The sequence below is a fragment of the Corythoichthys intestinalis genome, chromosome 13, assembly GCF_030265065.1.
Source record: "Corythoichthys intestinalis isolate RoL2023-P3 chromosome 13, ASM3026506v1, whole genome shotgun sequence".
Taxonomy (NCBI): domain Eukaryota; kingdom Metazoa; phylum Chordata; class Actinopteri; order Syngnathiformes; family Syngnathidae; genus Corythoichthys; species Corythoichthys intestinalis.
In genome coordinates, this window is record NC_080407.1 from 11,837,871 (window position 1) to 11,862,130 (window position 24,260).

Genomic DNA, 24,260 nt, shown 5'->3' on the forward strand with positions numbered 1-24,260 from the left:
GAATAAATTTGACCATGAAAATGATCACTTCAATAAATCTAGCTTTAAAAATTCTTTCACTGGCCACCGTTGCCGGTGGTATATAAATAAACTCAAAAGGAATAAATAATTTCAAAGACAATACATAAAAAACACAAATATATAAATAAAAGTAGCAAATATGTCATAAATAAATATAAATGTTAGAAAATGATAAATGAAAAATACAGAATTGCAGAAAACTGAGTAACAGTGGTATGAAACAGTATCTGAGCCGTTTGGAATTTCTCACGTTTCTGCATAAAATCACCATGAAATGTGTCAAAATCACACAGATGTATAAACAGTGCTTTAACTATAACCAGCAAAACATTTTTAGATTTTCATATTTGAATGAGGATAGCAAGCAAACAATGACAGAAGAGGGAAAATAAGTAAGTGAACCCTCTGCCTAAGGAGACTTAAAGAGCAATTGAAACCAATTTTGACCATGCAATTTAAGTCAGGTGTGTGCCCAATTACTGTTAAGTGGTTTAAAGCTGCACTACCCATTATAAAACACACACCTGGTAAGAATTGTCTTGATAAGAAGCATTGTCTGATGTGTATCATGGCTCGGTCAAAAGAGCTGTCTGAAGACCTATTGTATAAAGCTGGGAAAGGATACAATACCCATCTCTAAAAGTCTGAATGTTCATCAATCGACAGTCAGAGGAGTTGTCTACAAATGGAGAGACTTTGGCACTGTTGCTTCTCTGCTAAGGACTGGCCGTCCACCAAAGATGACAACTAGAATTAAGCGCAGAATACTCAGAGGGGTAAAAAAGAACCATAGAGTGTCAGAAATTAATTTCTAATTTCTCTGTGCACACATCAACTATATGTAAAACTATGGCCAAGATGGTGTTCATGGGAGCACTCCACGGAGGAAGCCACTGCTGTCTAAAAACATTGTTGTTTGTTTAATGTTCGTAAAAAGGCACTTGGACACTCCACAGAAGTTTTGGCAAAAATATTTTGTGGACTGATGGAACCAAAGTTGCATTGTTTGGGAAAAATGGAACAGCTCACAAACATCAACACCTCATCCCCCCTGTGAAGTATGGTGGAGGGAGCATCATGATTTGGGGCTGTTTCGCTTCCTCAGTGCCTGTTTATTCACAATCATTAATGGAAGAATGAATTGAAATGTTTATCAGGATGCTTTGCAAGAAAACCCGAGGCCATCGTTCAGACAGTTGAAGCTAAAAAAGAGGATGGATGCTACAGCAAGACAATGATCCAAAACACAGAAGTAAATCAACTTCAGAACGGTTTCAGAAGAACAATATTCACGTTCTGGAGTGGCCAAGTCAAAGTCCAGACTTGAACCCCATTGAGATGCTTTGGCATGACCTGAAGACAGCGATTCATGCCAAACATTCCAGGATTCTGACTGATTTACAGCAGTTTTGTAGACAAGAATGGGCCAAGATTAGTCCTGATCGATGTGCCAGACTGATCTGCAGCTACAGGAAGTGTCTGGTTGAAGTTATTTCTGGACAAACGGCGACCACAAAATATTAAATGTGAAGGTTCACTTACCTCGTTTTCCCCCTTTCTGTCATTGTTTGCTTATTATCCCCTCATTAAAGTATGAAAACCGATAAATGTTGGGTGGTTTTAGTGAAATAATTTTTTTTATCTGTGTGATTTTGACAAAGATCAGATCACAGATGATGGTGATTTTACGCAGAAATGTGAGACATTCAAAAAGGTTCAGATACTTTTTCATACCACTGTAATTGTTAATAATCAAGATTGCATAGAAAACAATTCACAAAAAAGAACGAACCGATAATAAATAAACATTTTGAGGTGTGCGTAATATATGAAAACGTCCATAAAGTAATTCAATCTTATCTTTAGATTTTTTTCATAAAGTTTCTTTTACATTCAAGTAGGAAAAGTGCACAAAAAAGACATGACTTTAAATTGGGGAATTGAATGGAAAGTCACAATCATCAAGACTTGATTGTCTGTGATAAAGATAATTTTATATTCTATATATTTAATCATTCCGGCATTTTCTTTTTATGTACAGTGTGTATGTGGCACTAGATTGCACAAAGAGAAAGCAATATTCTTCAATAAATGATTATATAAATCTATTTCCTCCCATAAAATAAGGTCCTGAAGTGGAATGCTAGGTAGTGTGTGTTGGATTTATGACTTCCCTTCTCACAGACATGAAAAACCAATAGATTTACGTTTCTACTAGAAAAATAAAGTCCTCATTGAGTCCTTGATAAAATGCTTTCAAAGGGGGGTAAGTGAGAATCCACTGTACAAGTGAGTCCCTGTATTTCCTGCGTGGGTGATGATGTATGTTTTATACCTGCTTGCTTGCGTGGTCCACTTTTCTGTTCCGGTTCAATCAATGTACCTTTGCACCCCGTAGCACCCTTCAAATCTCCACCTAGGAATGGATCTGCGCGGTGCTGGCGAGCAGTTTGTGCCAGCTGACCACACGCTTACGTAAGTCCACCTTGTCCAGCCACACGTAGGCTTCCCCGATTAGCGTCTTCTTCATGAACTTGCCGCCGTTAGACACCAAGAAAAGCTGGGAATGAAGACCTCTGAGTTATCGCTGCTCATAGACTTCATAATAGTATTGACGGGTCAGATCGGTCATGCACTGCGCCTCGCATTCAAGTAGGGGGCCGCCCACATCAAGAGGAGCTACTCACAAACACGCATGCAGCGATCTAACGCCAGATTTCTGTTGTAAAAGTACAAAAGCTGTACCGCATACAAACAGGAAGGATTGTCTCAGGAGTGATTTGTTCGAGGATTCAATGTAATTATTATATTTTTCATACCATGCATGCATTTTGAAACGTTGTGGAAGAAAAATCATTAGGAGAAATTAGCTGCTACTGCATCAGCATGATAGTTCGCAATATTTACGTAAAATAAATACTAATAGCACGTTTTTTTTTTGCCAAGAATTGTGACTGTCCATATCTATAAATAATTTAGGGATTTTAAGCATTTATTCACCATAATTTTCACAGGAAAAGCTCAGTTTACATAAGGCGGTCGCTAGCTACATTCACTAACAGACTAGCATTGTACTTTAACATACATGAGATAAATGCTAACTGTACGTTTTTTTTTTTGTTGCTTTTAACCAAGAATGTATTCACAAGAATTTTCACCGGAAAAGCTTTGTTAACATAAGGCGGCCGCTAGCTACATTCACTTACAGACTAGCATTGTGCTTCGACATATGTAAAATACATGCTTACGGCAAGTTTTTTTTTTTTGCTTTTAATCAAGAATCAAAACTGCTTTACGTCCATATCTATAAAGAATTCAGGGATTTAAGCATTTATTCAAAAATAATTTTCATCGGAAAAGCTCTGTTTACATAAGGCGGCCGCTAGCTACATTCACTAAAAGACTAGCATTGTACTTCGACATATTTACGGAAAATAAATGCTAACTGCACGTTTTTTTTGCTTTTAACCAAGAATCAAAACTGCTTTACGTCCATATCTATAAAGAATTCAGGGATTTAAGCATTTATTCAAAAATAATTTTCATCGGAAAAGCTCTGTTTACATAAGGCGGCCGCTAGCTACATTCACTAAAAGACTAGCATTGTACTTCGACATATTTACGGAAAATAAATGCTAACTGCACGTTTTTTTTGCTTTTAACCAGTAATCGAAACTGTTTTACGTCCATATATATAAAAAATTCAGGGATTTAAGCATTTATTCACAAGCATTTTCACCGGAAAAGGTCTGTTTACATAAGGCGGACGCGAGCTACATTCACTTACAGACTAGCATTGCACTTCTACAAATTTACGTATAATCACTGCTTACTGCAAGTTTTTTTATTTTTGCTTTTAACCAAGAATTGAAACTGTTTTACATCCATATCTATATAGAATTCAGGGATTTAAGCATTTATTCACAAGAATTTTCAACCAAAAAGGGTCTTTGTCTGTAAATTCCACTCGGTCAGCTTTGACGGCCCCGCCAACAATGCAGGCCCCCCATTTATTCGCCCCGTGACCCGTGAATACATCCTGAAGTCTCTGCGCTGCTTTTGCATGAAAGTTTTTGAAAAGGGATAGATTACCTGCAGGGAGTGGCCCGCCGGGTTCATGCAGAAGCGGAAGGTCTCATTGAAGGAGGGCTCACGGTCGTGGCGGCACACTCGCGTCTTCTTCTTGATGATGCGCTTCTGGGTGGCGATGTTCACCACGTACAACTTGACGTACAGGTCTGAATGGGGAACGAATGTCTTTGCTGAATTTATTTCTTTTTAAAGCAAATTAAATGATCTTTACCGGGTAGGTGATCTGCCGTCTTGAACTTGTAGGTGATGTTGCGACATTGCAAAATCTCCAAAATCAAATGGTCGCCTTCTGTCCTCACCTCCTTCTTCAGTGCGATTTTGATTTCGCCCATCACCTGTGACTTGCCTACACATTAGCACAAGTATTAAAGTTCTTTTATGAAATAGTAATGTCAATAGAAACATTTGGCTTTAGAACTGATGGGCCAAACAATTCTTTTACTACATTTAAAGCAACACGGGGAAACTTTTCAGCTTTGATCATTTTTAGCGACGCCGGTGGACAAAAGCGGTAGTGCCTTATGGAAGACTGTGTTTCCCATGAGGACCAGCGCACACCCGCACAGTGGCGTAAAATCATGATCCTTTATGTGTCCAGCAACTGTGTGAAGGACGAATAGTAATAATGTAATTAATCCAGTTGTGGCTAAACAATAGCAAATGATGGTTAGCAACCGTGTGACTTAGTGTGGCTACCCCCGTAGAGTAATTCGATTAGAAAAAAAGCTTCAAATCAAATTCCGCTGCATTGCAGTGGTTTGTTTTGAAAGTGTTTGCATTTAATTTTATTGATTACAGTTAAAGGGAATAGTATATTTTCTCATATTTACCAATCGACTATTTGTATTACTCTAACACACTTAATATAGTCGATCAGAGAATAGTATCGTTTCTCGGATTTACTGTTTGACTGCTTGTATTACTCTAACACACCTAATATAAAAATAAACAGCACTTACACCAGAGTTTAAGGAAAGCAGAATATAGGGCATAAGAGATACATGATGCCTTCTTATCACGGAAGCCCAAAGTGGGCGTCATGCAACTGACTGAGAAAGATTGACGCTGACGAGGCAAGACATCTACAATCCCACGTCTGCACCACCAATCAATTCTTCTGGACATTCAAGACCAAATGGCGGGATGTACTGTCCCAATACAAAGAACACGGGAGAACGCCCGATATCCAATTGATACGCTGAGGCGGGCAAAATCTCCCATTGGGGTTTCGGGTAACGGTGACTCAGCAACTGTGAAGCACGAACTAAACAGCCCAAACTGCGAGAGATTAACTTTAACACACCTTTCTTCCTGTCCACGGCTCACCCTGCGAGAGCCTTCAAAAGACAGAATGTTTAACTAAGCATTGTCATTTCTTTTCGGGAACCTTTTGTTAACTTGTGATATGGTGACCGTGGAACGAGTCTGCCTCCTCACCTGAGTCTGTTTCTGTTGCGTCTTGCCGTTTGATTGCTGTCGACCTGAATAAATTGTCAACTTGTGCTTCGAAGCCTTTTTCCAGCTTGAAAATGGATTCAGTACAATGGGTTTAGACTACGGTGAACGCGCAGAGTATGGCCTTTTGGCCGGGTTGTTGGTCTCTCGCCAGCCTGAGTCGTTGGGTCTACGCCAGCGCGGGTCCGGCGGTTCGGCTGGCTTGTTTCCGGCGGTTTGGCTAGAATTCCTTCACATTGGATATACTGCCCTCTAGTGGAAACGGTAAATATGACATAACTCATTTAACATGGCTGAATCCAGCTCCTCCCTGTTAAGACCAACATAATGTAATTTTTTATTTGAGCCAATATGTTTTTTTTATGCATTCGTAATTTAGTTTATAGGAATATTTATACTTTTTTTGAGGGAATAAGTGTTTGAACGATTTGTTTAGAACATTGCAAAAAAAGTTAGCATTTTATAGCATTTACGCTGGCGGACTTTTGGTATGCAAGTTAGCCAGTTATATATATATATATTTTTTTTTTCCGTTTGAAGCTAAGCTAGGGTATTTTAATTTATTTTTAAATGAAAGTGCAGTTCTGGATAGTTTGAAGAAACACACGGAAATTTTATTTTGTATTTGCATTTGATTCTCTTTTGAAGGTGCAACCCTGGAGCCAATGAAGTGCAGGTCAACATACATGCTCATGGAAGTATATAAACTTGTTTGTTTTTAAATCACCTAAAATTTTTCTGCAGCGCATTAAATGTTTGTTATCCGATTACTCGATTAATCAAACTAATGCATCCTTACCTGTAGATTATTCAATTACACTACTTAAATAATCGATAGATGTAGCCCTACCTCCCACCCAAACTTGCCAGCGAGTGAAAGCCAGGCCAGTGTTTATTCTTGAGTATCCTGGTAGCCTCCCTTTTTTCCTCCTTGGACAAAACTTTTTGTCTCTTTTGTTGCTCTGCCATCTTTGTAGAATTCGAGCGAAAGCGTTCGCATCAGCTTCCGTCTTTATAATGAATGGGGGAAGTGACGTATGCCGTTAAGTAGTCAGCACATTAGTAGTTTTTTTGTTTGGCAAGGTTCCTGCCACCCTCCTCAAAGTTAATTATTGCTGGCGAAAGTGATAGACCCCTTCAAGATATAAAAGAGGTGTCATTTAATGAGTTTTCAGTCGATATATCATGATAATATTTTATAAAGGTTGAAAAGTTACCTAGTGTTGCTTTAACCATCAAAATGACAAGTTATTACCATCAGAATCCCCTGCGGAGGGTTTTATCCCATCTGTACCATTCGGAATCTTCCCACTAAATAAACCAAAACATGACAACAAGATTATAATCCAACAAATTAACTTTTTGGCGTCAATGGGTGTTTGGAACATTATGCTTAAAGCATTAAAGGTGGGACTTACAATCGGGGCACCTGGAAGATGGCGCTATCCACTTCGTTCATCTCTCCATCCTCGTCCAGCAAACTGTAGGCGCTGCCGCTCAGGCCGCTGTCCAGCGAGGCCGCCGTCATGGGGGCATCGCCCGACCTGTAGCTGGCGCGCGCTACGGGATAAGGTCACATCATGAACAGGAATCGCGTCGAAGTGAAGGAGAGCGACACGCGACGCAGACAGACTGGTAATGAACAGCACGGGAATGGAAACATGGACCATGTGAGACCAATCACGACATCATTAGTGAGCCGGGTTGTATTGAGTTTTTTCAGTGTGGATGCTGAGCGGTATCCATGGCAACGACACACCGACTTACGGAGGAAAGCATCGCAAAAAGTGCGTCTCGCTGCATGGATCTCAGCTTGCCGTCGTCCGGGTTAGTAGCATCCTCTCACACCACAGGGAAGGGGGGGGAAAGAGAGTTTTGGGGTAGTGGGCTCACCTCGAGCAATGTGCGGCCTCTCCTCTGACACGGCCTTCCTGAGGGTCGGGTGACGGCCATCTGCTCTGCTCCCATTGGCCGACGATGGCAGGGCGGGGAGCCAATCGGGCTGGCCTCTCTGAATGGTGAGCACACCGACTATGCTGTGCCTCTGGCGGCCCGGTAGGCCTGGTGGTGATTGTTTTTTTTTTTTTTTTTTTTTTTGAGGGGGGGGGGGGGGGGTGGCATGTTGTCAAGGGGTGGTGAAGATGGTCCAACCCCGGGATACAAAGTTCACAGATCAAAGTTGAAGATGGGAAGAGGAGGAAGATAGGAGATTGAGAGAGCGCTTTTCAAGTCTGTCATTTACATGCACAGGTGTGTGCAGCTGCTGCAGGGGTGCATTGTGGGTTCTGTAGTTTTTCAAATCAATTAAAAAAAAAACAAAAGTAGTGGACTGCATGCACAGCCATCACGAGGAGCCTCGGACATGTTTTTTGGAGGGGAGAAAAAAATATTAATGCAGGGAAAATCTTGTGACTTGTGAACGGAAGTTTAAAATGAAGCTTTAAATTATATCATTATCTGTTTTTTTTTTTCTAGAAATTTAAGGGATTGTGCTGATTGTCCCATTTAGAAAGTTCTGGCGTCCTCTAGTGGCGAGCTTCTGGAGGTGCCGGAAGTGACGTGCCAAATAATAACTCCTGAGTATTTAAAACTGGAAGAATAAAAAATAATAATAATTGCAAAAAAATTAAAAAAAAATGATGAGTGCGAGGCGGCCATGCTGCACAGCCGTTTATTTTCTTCTTGGTTTACTTGGCTGGAGGCGTTGCGGCGGCGGCGCTTGCTGCTGCTGCGTGTCGCCCGTTGTTGTCGTTGCCACAGCAACGCCTCGGTCGCTCCCGGAGCCGCCGTCCGGATGGCGCTGTTGCCATACGGCGCTTTTGGAGGTGCGCGGGCGAGGCTGCGGCACCTGTCCGCGGCTGGGGCTTTGGTTCGGGCCTTCGGACGGGGGCGGCTTCGACCGGCCGGGGCTACTGTGACATTTCTCGAGAGGGGGCACCTGCGTGTCTAAAACAATCACATTCACCAAATTAACAGAATCAAAGATGCCCAAATGGGTGCGGTGCGAGACCAGTTTAGGATCATATTAACCAGATTTGTACCAAAAGAAATATGACAGCAAGTTTTAGGGAACCGAGACAGACTTGGATCTGACTTGCTTTGCGGACTGAACTTTTCAAATAGCTGAGAAATTTAGGTATGTTTTTTATGCCTAACATATTGGAAGTATGTGACTTTGCGCACGCACTTGGCTTAACTTTCAGCAGTTAACTCATCGGCTGCAATAGACGTCCAATCCAATTGTCATTTTTACACAGTGGTATGAAAAAGTATCTGAACCATTTGGAATTTCTCACATTTCAACATAAAGTCACTATCAAATGTGATCTGATCGTTGTCAAAATCACACAGATGAAAAAACAGTCGGCTTTTATTAAAACCACCCAAACATTTATAGATTTTTATATTTTAATGAGGAAAGTATGCAAACAATAACAGAGGGGGGAAAAATAAGTATCGTGTTGGCCTAAATATAAGACGGCCCTGATTATAAGACGACCCCCTCTTTTTCAAGACTCAAGTTTGAAAAAAGACTTTTTGAACACCAAATTAATTTTTATACAGAAAATTACAGTTCAATCGAAACAAATGATTATAACAATATATTTGAGAGAAAAAGCATGTTATTTAGCCTCATTCAAATCTTAATATCTGAACATTTAAATATGTAAACTAAAGTGCAATCACAATCGTAAATGAATGGCCTCTGGTTTTTGAAATGTAAATAAACCAATCTATTGTGATAAAACAACAAAATTGCAATAACTGCATTAACCATCAAAGTGAAGTGTAACTAACTGTAGTCTTGAAACACATCTGAATAAGGAAAAACATTTCAATAAATAATACAAACTGGTTAAACTTGAGAGTAGATGAGCTCTCTCATGACAGAACATCGCTTCAATGATATCTGGCGCCACCTCGCGTCGTGAATGGGGAGAGTAGCTGAGATTTGTCATGACAGAACATCGCTTCAATGATATCTGGCGCCATCTAGCGTCGTGAATGGGTATAATGTCTAGACCGCGAATATAAGACGATCCCCTCTTTCTCAGTCTTATTTCAATGCTAAAAACACCGTCTTATATTCAGGCCAATACGGTAAGTGAACCATCACATTTAATATTTTGTGACACCCCCCCCCCCCCCCCCCCCGACCCTTTGGCAGCAATAACTTCAACCAGATGCTTCCTGTAGCTACAGATCAATCTGGCACATTGATCTTGGCCCATTCTTCTCTACAAAACTAGTTCAGTCAGATTCATGGGATGTCTGGCATGAATCGCTGTTTTTAGCTCATCAGCATCTCAATGGGATTCAAGTCTGGACTTTGACTTGGCCACTCCATAACGTGTATTTTGTTCTTCTGAAACCATTCTGAAGTTGATTTACTTCAATGTTTTGGACCATTTTTCTGAAGCAGCATCCATCCTCTTTTTAGTTTCTACTGTCTGACAGATGGCCTCAGGTTTTCCTGCAAAACATCCTGATAAACTTTTGAATTCATTCGTCCATATATGATTGAAAGTTGTCCAGGCCCTGAGCTAGCAAAACAGCCCCAAATCATGATGCTCCCTCCACCATGCTTCCCGGTGGGGATGAGCTGTTAATTTTGGTGAGCTGTTCCATTTTTCCTCCGCACATGACCTTGTGTGTTATTCCGAAACAATTCAACTTTGGTTTCAACAATGTACAAAATATTTTGCCAAAATGTCCGTGGCGTGTCCAAATGCCTTTTTGCTGACATTAAACGAGCAACTATGTTTTATTTAGACAGCAGTGGCTTCCTCCGTGGAGTCCTCCCATGAAAACCATTCTTGGCCATAGTTTTACATACAGTTGATGTGTGCACAGAGATCTTGGACTGTGCCAGTAATTTCTGTAAGTCTTTAGCAGACACTCTAGGGTTCTTTTTTACCTCTCTGAGTATTCTGCGCTGAATTTTTGGCGTCATCTTTGGTGGATGGGCACTCCTTGGGAGAGAAGCAACAGTGCCAAATTCTCTCCATTTGTAGACAACGTCTTTGACTGTCGATTGAGGAACATCCCGAGTTTTAGAGAGGGTTTTGTATGATTTCTCGGCTTTATACAAATAAACAATCCTTGATCACAGGTCTTCAGACAGCTCTTTTTATGGAGCCATGATGCACATCAGACAATGCTTCTCATCAAGACAATTCTTACCAGGTGTGTGTTTTATAGCGGGCAGGGCAGCTTTAAACCACTCATCAGTGATTGGGCACACACCTGACTTAAATTGTTTGGTAAAAATTGGTTTCAATTGCTCTTTAAGTCGCCTTAAGCAGAGGGTGCACTTACTTATTTTTCCTCCTTCTGTTATTGCTTGCATGCTATCCTCAATAAAATATGAACACGAGGGCTGTCAAACGATTAAAATTTTTATCGAGTTAATTACAGCTTAAAAATTAATTAATCGCAATTAATCGCAATTAATCGCAATTCAAACCATCTATAAAATATGCCATATTTTTCTGTAAATTATTGTTGGAATGGAAAGATGAGACAAGATGGATATATACATTCAACATACATACATACATCTTAAAAGATAAATGTTAGTACAAGTTATAGAAATTTTATATTAAAACCTCTCTTAATGTTTTCGTTTTAATAAGATTTGTAAAATTTTCAATCAAAAAATAAACTAGTAGCCCGCCATTGTTGATGCCAGTAATTACTTACACAATGCTCATGGGTGGTGAAACCTATAAAATCTGTCACACCCAAGCGCCAACAGAGGGCGACAAAACTCCGAAAAACACAACAAGTACACATTTGTGCTGTCATTTGAATGTTTGAGCGGGGCATGTGCGTTAATTGCGTCAAATATTTTAACATGATTAATTAAGAAAATTCATTACCGCCCGTTAACGCGATAATTTTGACAGCCCTAATGAAAACCTATAAATGTTTGGGTGGTTTTAGTTAAAGCAGACACTGTTTTTGCATCTGTGTGATTTTGACAAAGATCAGAAAATCCAAAAGGTTCACATACTTTTTCATACCTCTATATACGTTCAATCCATTTGAACTGGGAGGGTCAAATGAATTGAATGTCTGACAAAGTCATTTAAATTGAGAGTTGAAGGATGAAAAGAGAAACATAATTGGACATCTGTCATCGTCGATGACACAGTTAGAGTCAAAGGCTAAACTGTATAGCGCCCTGACGCTGGCTAAGGCGACGCCCCGGAGCCGAGTGACCGTGGTAACCAAGAAGACAGACCATGGGAAAGCAAAAAGCATGACGCTGAAGCTACGATGGTGGGAGTGCAAACATCAAGCGGGAGGCGTGAGCGAGCAGGAGAACCTGTTTTATTTCCTACCCTTTGCTGGATCGGGAAAGATGCCGTGACTTCTGCTTTTGATCACTGACGATTTGGGGGAGTCCTGTTCATGGGCGGTTTTGGGGGACGAGTGCTGCGAGGAGGTCTTGGAAGAGCCGTGGCGGCCCTGGTGGGAGCGACGGTGGTGTTCCCCCTCCGTCTGCGGCTTGAGGGGGAGCCACCGCGGGACGTTGTCCAGCTGCGCTGTGTTGGACAGGTCGATAAGAACCTGAGGGAAATAATCAAGTGATGAAACTGAGGAAAAAAAAGGAAAATCGGCACCAGCTTACCTCGCCTAGAAAATCATTGGAGGAACACTTGTCGTAGTCCCACACGCTCACCTCCAAGGTCTTTTTCCTCAACTGAACACAACACAAAAATCTTTAGATCTTGAATTGTTTGCAGCTTAAACAGGCTTGAGGAGACAATTTCCAACCTGTTCCAGGTGAATGTTCTTATAGATGACAGTCTGGTTCCACTCTGGATTCAGGCTCTTGCCCGCATGTTTAGACCTCCTCTTGTTTTCAGCACTAGTGGGACACACACACACAGACACACACATTTTCCTTACACAGAGGCAAAACAGACCCGTGTGACTAGGGGCCGACTAGGGTGAGAATGGACGGGATGCACACACTTCGATGGCAGGGTCGGAAAAGGGACTGCACTTTTTAATCCGTTACACTGCTAAAAACAGCATTTTGGTTAAGAAGTTAAGTGTGAGCTTGTTAGCGTGGCTTTATTTTGTAAAGTGCAGGGTTAGTGCGGTTAGGACAAGGGTGACCTCCGGAATATTTCGAAATAAATTACCTTCACCAAACTGACAACCAAGAAAACACAAATAAAAGTGTCAAAATCAATCACATACCTGGCGTTCTGGACAACCATGACCTGACTGAGGGGGGGTCCAGCATGCATTAAATATAGAGAAAATACAAAAAAAAAAATCAATAGTCAGAGGGAGTGAGTACGTGATGTGTGGATTGGGGTCTAGTTTTAGTGTTGAGAAGAAGGTGGGGGCGTGTCGCTAGCTTTTTCATTAGGGACACCTGCACCAATAAGACCCAATACAACAGCTTTGGCTTGGTTGTGCGCCCTTGTTTTTCGCGGGTGGAATAAAGTTTTCCTTTGATTTAATGGTATGCAAAATTGTTTTTTCCCATTCAGCATAACAGTAGCATCGGTCACATGCCCGTTAGCCGACTCCGTGAGACCGTGAACTTTATGAAAAAGTATGTGAACCTTTTGGAATTTCTCAAATTTCTGCGTAAATCACCATCAAATGTGATCTGATCTTTGTCAAAATCACACCAGATGAAAAAAAAATCGGTGTCACATTTAACTAAAATCACCCAAACTTTTATAGGTTTTCATATTTTAATGAGGGGAGCATGCAAACAATGAGAGAAGGGGGGAAAATAAGTAAGTGAACCATCACATTTAATATTTTGTGGCCCACCCTTTGGTAGCAATAACTCCAACCAGAACTTCCTGTAACTGCAGATCAGTCTGGCACATCGATCAGGACTAATCTTAGCCCATTTTTTCTACAAAACTGCCGTAGTTCAGTCAGATTCCTGGGATGTCTGGCATGAATCGCTATCTTTAGGTCATGCCACAGCATTTCAATAGGGTTCAAGTCTGGACTTTGACTTGGCCACTCCAGAACGTGTATTTTGTTCTTCTGAAACCATTCTGAAGTTGATTTACTTCTGTGTTTTGGATCATTGTCTTGTTGCAGCATCCATCCTCTTTTTAGCTTCAACTGTCTGACAGACGCCCTCAGGTTTTCCTGCAAAACATCCTGATAAACTTTTGAACTGATTCTTCCATTAATGATTGCAAGTTGTCCAGGCCACGAGGTAGCAAAACAACCCCAAATCATGATGCTTCTTCCACCATGCTTCACGGTGGGGATGAGGTGTTGATGTTGGTGAGCTGTTCCATTTTTCCTCCACACATAACGTTGTGTGTCACTTCCAAAATATTCAACTTTGGTTTCATCAGTCTACAAAATATTTTGCCAAAACATCTGTGGAGTGTCCAAGTGCCTTTTTGCGAACATTAAACGAGAAACAATGTTTGGCTTTTCTGTGGAGTCCTCCCATTAAAATTGTGACATTCCAGGATTCTTTTTTACCTCTCGGAGTATTCTGCGCTGAACTCTTGCCGTCATCATTGGTGGACGGCCACTCCTTGAGAGAGAAGTGACAGTGCCAAACTCTCTCCATTTGTAGACAACTTCTCTGACTGTCGATTGATAAACATCCAGACTTTGAGATGGTTTTGTATCCTTTCCCAGCTTTATTCAAATCAACAGGTCTTCAGACAGCTCTTTTGACTGATCCATGATGCACATCAGACAGTGCTTCTATCAAGACAATTCTTAGCAGGTGTGTGTTTTATAGTGGGCAGGGCAGCGTTAAACCACTCATCAGTGATTAGGCACAGAGGCGTAGCAACGGGTCCCCGGGGACCCGAGGCAACAAGCAACATGGGGCCCTTCGAGCGTGTGCAAGTAAGGGGGACCGTTGGACTTGGAGCAATAGAAGAAAGAGTAGCAACACAAAAATACCACCATCGGATGCGCAGGTATATACCTTTGAATGAAATCAGTAGTCAGATTGGCCCTAAGACCCACCAAATTCAAATTATTCCGTAAAAACCACTGATTGCTGGACTACCGACCAAAATGAGTATTAAATTTGCTAATAGAATTGTTCAGGATTTTTTTAGATGCATATATGTTATATTTTTCTTATAGAGTATTTGGCGAGGAATACGATAGACCCATTTATAGACTTTTTTGGAAAAATATCCATTTCTTTAAGTAGTCACATGAATAATGAGGTGGCCTGTGAAAATCAACATAAAAAAACTCGGCAAGGACTTTCCAGAGAGTACTTGGTGATTCTTTAAACAATCATGTGGTATTAATAGCTGATTGGGCTTCCTTAAACATGTATAATCTACGTGACATGGTTAGTGCTGATTGGGATTGATAACAGAATCGTTAGATAATATGCCAAATAATACACTATAGTGTATTATTAGTATTGAAACACTCCCTACACTTGTCGCTGCGACAGTGCAGTAAAGCTGCTTGTGCTAAATCTGTTGGCCCTCTGGGGCCCCCAGCCAGCAGGGGGTTTGCCTAATGGGATGCGACGCCTCTGATTAGGCACACACATAACTTACATTGTTTGGTAAAAAAAAACTTTCAAATGCTCTTTATGTCTCCTTAGGCAGAGGGTTCTTCGGTCCTTCTGTCATAAAAAATAAAAACCTATAACTGTTTTGGTGGTTTTAGTTCAAGCAGACACGGTTTTTTCATCTGTGTGATTTGACAAAGATCGGATCACATTTGATGGTGATTTTATGCAGAAATGTGAGGAATTCCAAAAGGTTCAGATACTTTTTCATACCACTGTACAAATGGCTGTCTGGGCAAAATCATAAGTGGTACTTCTCTAAACTGTGTCTATGACTGTTTCAAATCAGAAGAAAAACAATAATAAATTGTCGAGCACAGCGGAATAACAAGATTCTAGGTGACTTTTAGGCCTTTTAGATGCCCATTTCTAACAATTGGTGACCCCGACGGGACGAGACACTACAGTGGACAGCTTTTTTAAAAAGCGGTCATGAAAGCATGCATGAAAGGGTTAAAAATGCTTCCAGTGAGCATGAAACAGGAAGTGTCTCAATTACCTTGAGTGCAATTACAGTGAGAAAGGCGCTCATATAGCTCAGCACTATTGATTTTTTTGGTTTCGTTTTAAGCTTTTTGTAATATGCGGCTAAAAGGCAAAAATATAAATGGGGAATTTGCTTCATTTTCAAAGCCAGAATTCAAATACATCGGGACTTACCCTCGTCCCGGTAGGAGGTAGACCTTTACAAACGGGTCAGAATAGCCGTTGTTGTCACGCGGTGCCAAGTTCCGCGCCTGGAGGACGTGCACAATCAGGTTGCCCAGCTGCTTGTCAAAGTGGATTTGAAGCTGTAAAAGAGAAAAGGAGGGGTTACGAATGTGAAATTATGCATTTTACAAATTTGAAGCCCCTAAGTCTAGAGGTGAGTCACTGACCTGTATGTCGCCAGTGATCGGGTGTGACGGAGTCTTGCTTCCATCGGCAGTCTAGTAGGGAAGAAAAGTCGCTGAGACATGTCAGAGAGAGAACGAGAACAAGAACGTGTCAACGGGCGCTCGCCTTGCTACTGTGCCGTTTCTTGCTGACAGACGGCGAGCCCGGCTGGGCGGGGCTCGAAGTGGCAGAGGCGGTCGCTGTCAGGCTGCTGGAGGAGGCGGTGAAGGACGGGGCCTGTTGCTGGGACACTTTCTGCAGCTCCGCCGCTAGCTGTTTGGGGTCCACGCCCGGAGACCTGGGAGGCCTGTCATCTGTTGCCAATGTAATAGTTTACAATTTCGATTTTACCGCATTACCATTTGACAACAGCTCACTTTTGCTCGGCTCCTGGAAGTCCAGGCGTTCGGAACCTTCAGATTCTGCCAGCATGTTGAGATCTCTGCAAGAAGACAAATAACCAACTTTCAAAAAAGGACAAAAACAACAATGAATGTGAGAGTAATCCTTGTACTCACAATCGGACACATAACTCCGCCTCGTTACACGAGTGGCCAACGAGACCTTGCACCTCTTCGTACGTTTTTCCCGTCAGGAGAATGCCGTTCCACTCCAGGACTTGCATTCCTGTTGGAAAAGACAATTTTTTCGAGACCAACACTGCAAAGAGTGTAAGGAAAATAATAAAATGGGAAAACCTGACGAAAAGATCTATGAATTTGAGATAGTTTAGATTGGAATCAGTTTTCAGGAAATGGCACACAAAACCACAAGCAAACACATCAACACGCAGAGACACATCACGCGAGATTGTTGTAGTTGTTCACACAGCACGGCAAATCCAAGCCGAAGAAAACTCACGGCCTGAAACAGCTCATCAGCAACGTCCTCTGCTTTCGTCGTACTGCGCGTATTGCACACAAATTAGAGGCCTCTTCACACAAAAAACACACTTTCACCATCTTCGCACCATTCCAGAATGTACCACAGCTAAGATGTCCTCAAGGATTTGACGACAATAATGTGGTGGACGCTACTTCAATTAGCAGTTTGAACGTGTTTTGTCTTATGACCGGGGACAAAATGATTTGTATTGTGCGAAATCCCAGGAGTCGGCGCTTTTACCACTTGCCACAGATGGATGGCTCACTACAGAAGCTTCAAACTGGCCTAGTGTCATTCTCCGAAGGCGTACATCAGCGGTGACCGCCTCTGAAAGGCCATAAAGTCCAGACACGTTCGATGACGAACCCCGCGCTGACACAAAAGGCTGGTCGCGAGCAGACGGATGGACTGGGATGGGGGGGTGAACTGCTCCCAGACTGCCGTTGTGTGGAATCAATAACTGCTGCTTTTATTGTACTGAGAGGCAGTTCATATCATGGTCGCAGGTGTTAGGGTCAACCTAAAGCTGTTCAGGGCCGTGCCTCAACCCTATTATCATTATTTACACGTAAAACTGGGGCAGAACGTGTAAAGTTTTGTGTTTCTTCTTAACTCAAATGCTTGGTAGGCCAAGGCGCTCACTAATGAGATCATTATTAAGATATTAAATGTTTTGCCTTGAAGAAACTGATAGGATCGGCGCCAACCCAACAAAGGACAGGGGCAAGGACAGCATTGCTGCATTGGAATGTTTTGACGCACATGTATTAATTCCACCTACATGCACACACATAGCAAAACAAATTCACTGGGTGTCGCCCTTGCTTTCGGTCCCCAATTCCAGTTGACACCCTTTTTTGTTGCTAGCCAAATAAAAAGAAAGGGAACGGAGGGTTTGGCTAAGAACGAGTGTGGAATCCATACCTGTCAAGTTGTACGGTTTCGGTGTAATTTGTACAAATGAGCACTGATTTTTAAATGTGTACGCCGTACGTTCAAAATCTGTACGTTTCTCGTGCATTACGTTACTTTTTTTCTACGGATTTTGTCACAGTTTAGGCAACGAGACAATGTGCGTTACTACGCGTTACTACGTTGGTTGAATGACGCGAGAAAAGTCAGACACGGAGAGAGAAGAGCGAGAGAGGGAAAGAGGGAGTTCTGACGCCGTTGCAAACGCGATGCTAGGCGGCTCCAATAATACCTAACTGTAGCCAACAGCCTACAAACTACGCCCACATGATGCTACGCTAGATATCACATGTATATGAACTAGATCCGAAATGATACACTTGCTGGCGATGGTAAACAGGCGCCATCTTAAAGCATTAACATTTCTCAGAAAGGCTCTGTTGTAGTGAAGCATCCTAGCAAACCCATACCTGTCAAGTTGTACGGTTTCGGCGTAATTTGTACAAGTGAGGACTGATTTTTAAATGTGTACGCCGTACGTTCAAAATCTGCGCGTTTCTGGTGCATTACATTTTTTTTTTTCTCCGTTCGGATTTTGTCACAGTTTTGGCAACGAGACTGTGCGTTACTACGTTGATTGAAAGACGCGTGAAAAGTCAGACACGGAGAGAGAAGAGCGAGAGTGGGAAAGAGGGAGTTGTGACGCCGTTGCAAACGCGATGCTAGGCTAGGTGGCTCCAATAATACCTGAATGTAGCCAACAGCCTACAAACTACGGCCACATGATGCTACGCTAGATATCACATGTATATGAACTAGATCCGAAATGATACACTTGCTGGCGTTGGTAAACAGCCGCCATCTTAAAGCAGTCGACTTCTCAGAAAGGCTCTGTTGTAGTGAACCTTCCTAGCGAACCCATACCTGACAAGTTGTACAAATTACGCCGAAACCGTACAAGTGAGCACTGATTTTTAAATATGTATGCCGTACGAACAAAATCTGTACGTTTCTCGTGCATTACGTTATTTTTTTTCTCCGTTCGAATTTTGTCACAATTTCGGCAAAGAGACAATGTGCGTTACTACGTTGGTTGAATGGCGCGAGAAAAGTCAGACACGGAGAGAGAAGAGCAAGAGTGGGAAAGAGGGAGTTGTGACGCCGTTGCAAACACGATGCTAGGCTAGGTGGCTCCAATATACCTGACTATACCCAACAGCCTACAAACTGCGCCCACATGATGCTACGCTAGATATCACATGTATATGAACTAGATCCGAAATTATACACTTGCTGGCGTTGGTAAACAGCCGCCATCTTAAAGCAGTAGACTTCTCAGAAAGGCTCTGTTGTAGTGAACCTTACGAGCGAACCTAAGTAACTTTTTTTATCTAAAATACTCCTAAATCAGCAAAATCTGATGAAACAGTTTAAAACTTTCACATGTCGAAAGTGGACGGAAGGGAACATGCAAAAACGGGAGCAATTTTAATAACTTTAACGGTTGACTCACAATATTTAATGACTTCCAAACATAGCAAAGGTTACTATGTTTTTGACAAAAAAAAAAAAAACATGATAGGTAACACAAGTTACTTTGCCAAGTAACTAATTAATCTTACATTCAGGCAGTGTTGTTAATCTTACTGAAAAAAAGTAATTAATTATAGTTACAAATTACTTCTCCCAAAAAGTAATTGCGTTAGTAACTCAATTACCTGAATGTAAGAGTAATTAGTTACTTGGCAAAGTAATTGGTGATAATTACTTTTTTTTTTTTCTCCTCAAAAAAAAAAAAAAAAAAAAAAAAAAAAAAAAAAAAACATTGGCCACACAATGTGAAGTTTTTTGTGAAGGTTTTTGGTACAATTGGCCCGAGCCCAATTCTTTACCCTAATTTACCCTTTACCCTGAATCAACTGTTAAAAGTTGTTAAAATTGCTCCCATTATTGCATTAGTTCCCTTCTCTCTACTTTCGACATATGAAAGTTTTAAAACTGTTTTATCATTTAAAGATAGATTCAAGTCAAGATTTTGCCGATTTAGAAGTATTTTAGATAAAAAGTTACTTAGGTTCACTAGGAAGGTTCTCTACAACAGAGCCGTCCTAAAAAGTCTACTGCTTTAAGATGGCGGCAGTCTTCTAACTCATTTAGTGCCTGTCTGTCATTTTGCATCTAGTTATATCTATGTACAGTACATTTTGATATCTACCATGTCTACCATATCTACCATAACATGCAGGCGTAGTTTGTAGGCTATCGGCTACAACATGTATTATTGAAGCTACCTAGCATCGCGTTTGCTCGGCGTCACAACTTTCTTGCCTCCTCCCTACTCCTGCTCTGCTCTGTCGTCTCGGTGAGTCCGTCTCCCTAAGACTTTTCGACCAATATAGTAACGCATAGTAACGCATGCCTTTCCGTCCTCAGTAACGGTAACGGCGTTGCCAAGATGAGAAAAGTAATTAATTAGATTACCCACTACTGAAAAAAATAACGCCGTTAGTAACGCCGTTATATTGTAAAGCCGTTATTAACAACACTGCATTCAGGTAACTGACTTACTTACTCAGTTACTTTTTGGGAGAAGTAATTTGTAACAGTACTTTTTTAAAGTAAGATTAAGAACACTGGTCATAAAGATGCACCCTGCAGACGGAAAAGTGACGAAAGCGGAGATTTTATTCTGCCAATTTGTTGCCGAACGCAATTTGCCCGCAACTATTGCTGATCACTTCTCAGAATTAGCAAAAGAAATGTTCCCTGACTCAAAGATTGCATCAGTAAGTTAATTTTATCAATTGACCTTTTTATTTTATAATTGTACACACTAACGAACTACCTTCAAGTCAAACTGAATTGCGAGCTGAAGTGCAGCCATCAAAAGACAGTTGCATTGCATAGCTCCCCTCCGTTCTCTTTGCAAGCTGTTCAATTAAATTGAGTGCCTTCTCTTCTTATTTTCTGTAATGTTTATAAATGTCCTCCTAAGGATTTGTGTTTGAACTTGACACTCACCTTCCAGAATCTTTCCCGTTTGTTCCGCGGCTCCACCTGGTAGAACTTTGGCAACATATGCGCCGATCTCCCCGTTAGCACCTGGCACCTCCTTACCGCCAACGACACGGATGCCGAGACCGTTCCCTGACACAACACAGAAAAATCTGACAAGATCTCTCACACAGTCCATGTGTTAATTACGTAATCCTGAGTGTGAGGCTCTGCGCCATTTTGAGAATGGCAATGGCTGCCGGGCGTGGAGGCGAGCCAAATGAAAAGGGATGCCAGGAGATAAAATGTCCACTTTAAGCTTCAAAACAGCTAACAAAGTATAATGATGGGTGAAATTGCCAGGCATTTTTTCCCCAAATATCGAGTCCAAAAAAAGCAGGTGGCGTGTTAGTCAACCCGATCCCAACCTGGAGGTATTTTACCTGAGACACTGCGGTCTTTAGGATCTTTCTGTAGCTTGACCCTGAGGTGAGGGAAGGGGTAGTATGGACCTTTACCCTGTGCCCACACACACAATCACATTACATACCATCTCTACAAATTTACAATAAAAATCACTTCTTTTTTCAAATAACGTCACCTGTCTCTTGTCATGTCCGTTCTCCGAGCGTCCATCTCTTGGTTTGTCAAACCAGTCTGTCTCTTCTCGTCTCAGGTGGTAGGCTTCATCGACAAAAAAAGTAAAGGCGGTCTAAGAAAATTTGCCCTGACGTGCTACACCAGTGAGGACAACCTCAAATAAATGCATGATATTCATGGGAAGGTAACATCGGCTTGAGAATGGCAGTACAAGAGGCCAGCGTCAATGTTGAATTATTCATGTATTATGTTGCAAAGGATGAAAAGCGATGAAAGGTATTTTAATACTGGTGCTACAAAATGAAGTGCATGGTAGTATAGAAATGTAGTTTGACAGTCAATGTGGTTAATTAGAGCTAGCCTACAGAGTGATACATATCTATGACTGTAAATGTTGGGTATGTACTAGCTTTATTGTACTAGCTTTATCCCCCCCCGCCAATTTCTCCAAAATGTGATATGCATTAGCTTCCACATGAATTACATTTTGAACCTTCCCAACATTTAACCATCATATTATGTGGATGACTGTGCTGTTAACGTGTCGTGTGGGTTAATATGTTATGTTTATATGTCGTGAACTAATACTCTACCCTTGGCCGCATGGTCTCTGTTCAAAGGCATCAGCGAATCACTTAGGGCTGCAATCAAGGCAAACGAGTTTACATGGCGAAATCAAATCGATCAATATGTCCTTATGATGCAATTAAGACCAATGGGATTTTGAGCAGATATAGAGTACATATGGTTAAAGGTGAGTTTTATCCTTATACAGTCCCTGACAAAATTCTTGTCGCGTATCCATTTTGTAGAAACAATTGCTAATAACCTGACTTTTAATGATTCAAATGGTTTCAGAAATGGCTCATATGGAAGCTAAGACCCTCCAAAATGATGTTGAATGTACAAAAATATATTTGTTTCACTGAAAAAAGATTTATCATTTAATGAAGACATAAAGGTCAAATTTTGGCAAGACAAAAGTTTTGTCGCCTGCAGAAAGTAGTGTGAAAATTGAACAAAAAAATGTACTTCAAATTAGGCTGTCAAAATTTTCGCGTTAACGGGTGGTAATTAATTTTTTCAATTAATCACGTTAAAATATTTGATGCAATTAACGCACATGCCCCCCTCAAACAGATTAAAATAACATCACTGTGCAATGCCAACTTGTTACTTGTGTTTTTTGGAGTTTTGCTGCCCTCTGCTGGCGCTTGGGTGCAACTAATTTTATGGGTTTAAGCACCCATGAGCATTGTGTAATTATTGACATCAACAATGGCGGCTACTAGCTTATTTTTTTATTGAAAATTTTACACATTTTATTAAAACGAAAACATTAAGAGGGGTTTTAATATAAAATTTTTATAACTTGTACTAACATTTATCTTTTAAGAACTACAAGTCTTTCTATCCATGGATCGCTTTAACAGAATGTTAATGTTAATGCCATCTTGTTGATTTATTGTTATAATAAACAAATACAGTACTTATGTACCATATGTTGAACGTATGTACCAATCTTGTGTCTTATCTTTCCATTCCAACTATAATTCACAGAAAAATATGGCATATTTTAGAGATGGTTTGAGTTGCGATTAATTACGATTAAATAATTTTTAAGCTGTAATTAACTCGATTAAAAATTTTAATCGTTTGACAGCCCTACTTCAAATACAAAAATATGTTACATAACATAAGCGAATTAAGTAGTGGTGCTGCGAGATCCAAATTTAATATTTTGTATGACCTCCATGGGCTTCAAGGACTACATCCATGCGGTTCGGCAAGGATTCATACAATTTATTGATTGTATGAATCCTGGATGGAAAGGATGAAAGAGGAAGCATGGAAGACTAAACCCAAGAATGTTGTTGAACTCTGGGAGGCATGCAAGACTGCTTTGTTTTAATTTCCTGATGACTTCATCAATCAATTGTATGAATCCTTGCCAGACCGCATGGATGTAGTCCTTCAAGCCCATGGACGTGAAACAAATATATTTGTGTACATTCAACATCATTTGGGGAGGTCTTAGCTTTTGAAGGAAAATAATCGATTTTTCCTTGTTACAGGTTGTTTTATTCTTATAACGAACAGGAGATGATGACACAGAATTCAGGAATAAAAAAGAACAAAAAATTTACACTTAAAGACAAACAGAAAAGACATGACATCCGGTACCGGGAAAAAGAAAGTGCTTCGAGCCTCCCAGTGCATAGCCTTTTTCCTCCCGTCTAACTTGGGAGGTTCTCTCCCTTCCACCATCTTGTTGCACCAGGAAATAGTTTCCAGATGTGCCACTATTCAATGGCATACACTGAACAAAGGACAAAGAACTTGTCTTATGATGGAGAATGCAATGTCCACATATCATTATGTGAATGAATGGAAATATAATCCAACACTTTCATGTGAGCCATTTCTGAAAACAATTGAATAATTAAAAGTCGGGTTATTAGCAATTGTTTCTACAAAATGGATAGGCAACAAGACTTTTGTCAGGAACTGTACACTGTAAAATCTTTGGAGCTGTAAAAACATTTTAAAAATCAGATACAAGCTGCATTATGATGATAAAACCCAAGAATAGATACATTCATGCAAACGAGACATGCAAAAATGAAAAATTTTCATTTATTAGTGCTTCAAACAAGCATGCAAATCAAACACACAAACACATATGTGCATTTTTTAACAACTGAACTGACACTTTTATGATTATAATTGAAACACGTTTTTTTTTTGGGGGGGGGGGGGGGGGGGGGGCTGTTGGTCCGGGGCATTATCATAAACTGTGTTGACTTGGGTCTGTCTAAGTGAAAGTCTTAAATCAAAAAGCCGCAAATATAGAAGCAACCGATTG

At 40.9% G+C, this 24,260-nt stretch overlaps 1 protein-coding gene across 8 annotated transcripts in view; it reads right to left on the reverse strand.

The window, feature by feature from the left end:
• Positions 1 to 2,168: 2,168 nt before the first annotated feature.
• The window catches only part of pcloa (piccolo presynaptic cytomatrix protein a), a 51,782-nt gene continuing 29,690 nt past the window's right edge, over positions 2,169 to 24,260 (reverse strand). For 3 of the 8 annotated variants that reach the window (XM_057855185.1, XM_057855182.1, XM_057855186.1), the window contains 18 exons: positions 21,396 to 21,478; positions 21,238 to 21,313; positions 20,822 to 20,947; positions 16,522 to 16,630; positions 16,381 to 16,445; positions 16,130 to 16,317; positions 16,006 to 16,056; positions 15,788 to 15,918; positions 12,784 to 12,810; positions 12,352 to 12,445; positions 12,206 to 12,277; positions 11,916 to 12,144; positions 7,462 to 7,629; positions 6,987 to 7,128; positions 6,824 to 6,879; positions 4,325 to 4,459; positions 4,114 to 4,259; positions 2,169 to 2,581 (listed from right to left, as the gene is read on the reverse strand). In XM_057855185.1, coding sequence (XP_057711168.1) covers positions 2,438 to 2,581; positions 4,114 to 4,259; positions 4,325 to 4,459; positions 6,824 to 6,879; positions 6,987 to 7,128; positions 7,462 to 7,629; positions 11,916 to 12,144; positions 12,206 to 12,277; positions 12,352 to 12,445; positions 12,784 to 12,810; positions 15,788 to 15,918; positions 16,006 to 16,056; positions 16,130 to 16,317; positions 16,381 to 16,445; positions 16,522 to 16,630; positions 20,822 to 20,947; positions 21,238 to 21,313; positions 21,396 to 21,478 — 2,042 coding nt within the window. In that variant the 3' untranslated portion in view covers positions 2,169 to 2,437. Of the gene's footprint in view, positions 2,582 to 4,113; positions 4,260 to 4,324; positions 4,460 to 6,823; positions 6,880 to 6,986; positions 7,129 to 7,461; positions 7,630 to 7,660; positions 8,515 to 11,915; positions 12,145 to 12,205; positions 12,278 to 12,351; positions 12,446 to 12,783; positions 12,811 to 15,787; positions 15,919 to 16,005; positions 16,057 to 16,129; positions 16,318 to 16,380; positions 16,446 to 16,521; positions 16,631 to 20,821; positions 20,948 to 21,237; positions 21,314 to 21,395; positions 21,479 to 21,502; positions 22,036 to 24,260 lie in introns of those variants that run through there. The other 5 variants (XM_057855183.1, XM_057855184.1, XM_057855187.1 and 2 more) reach the window with 5 other exon arrangements.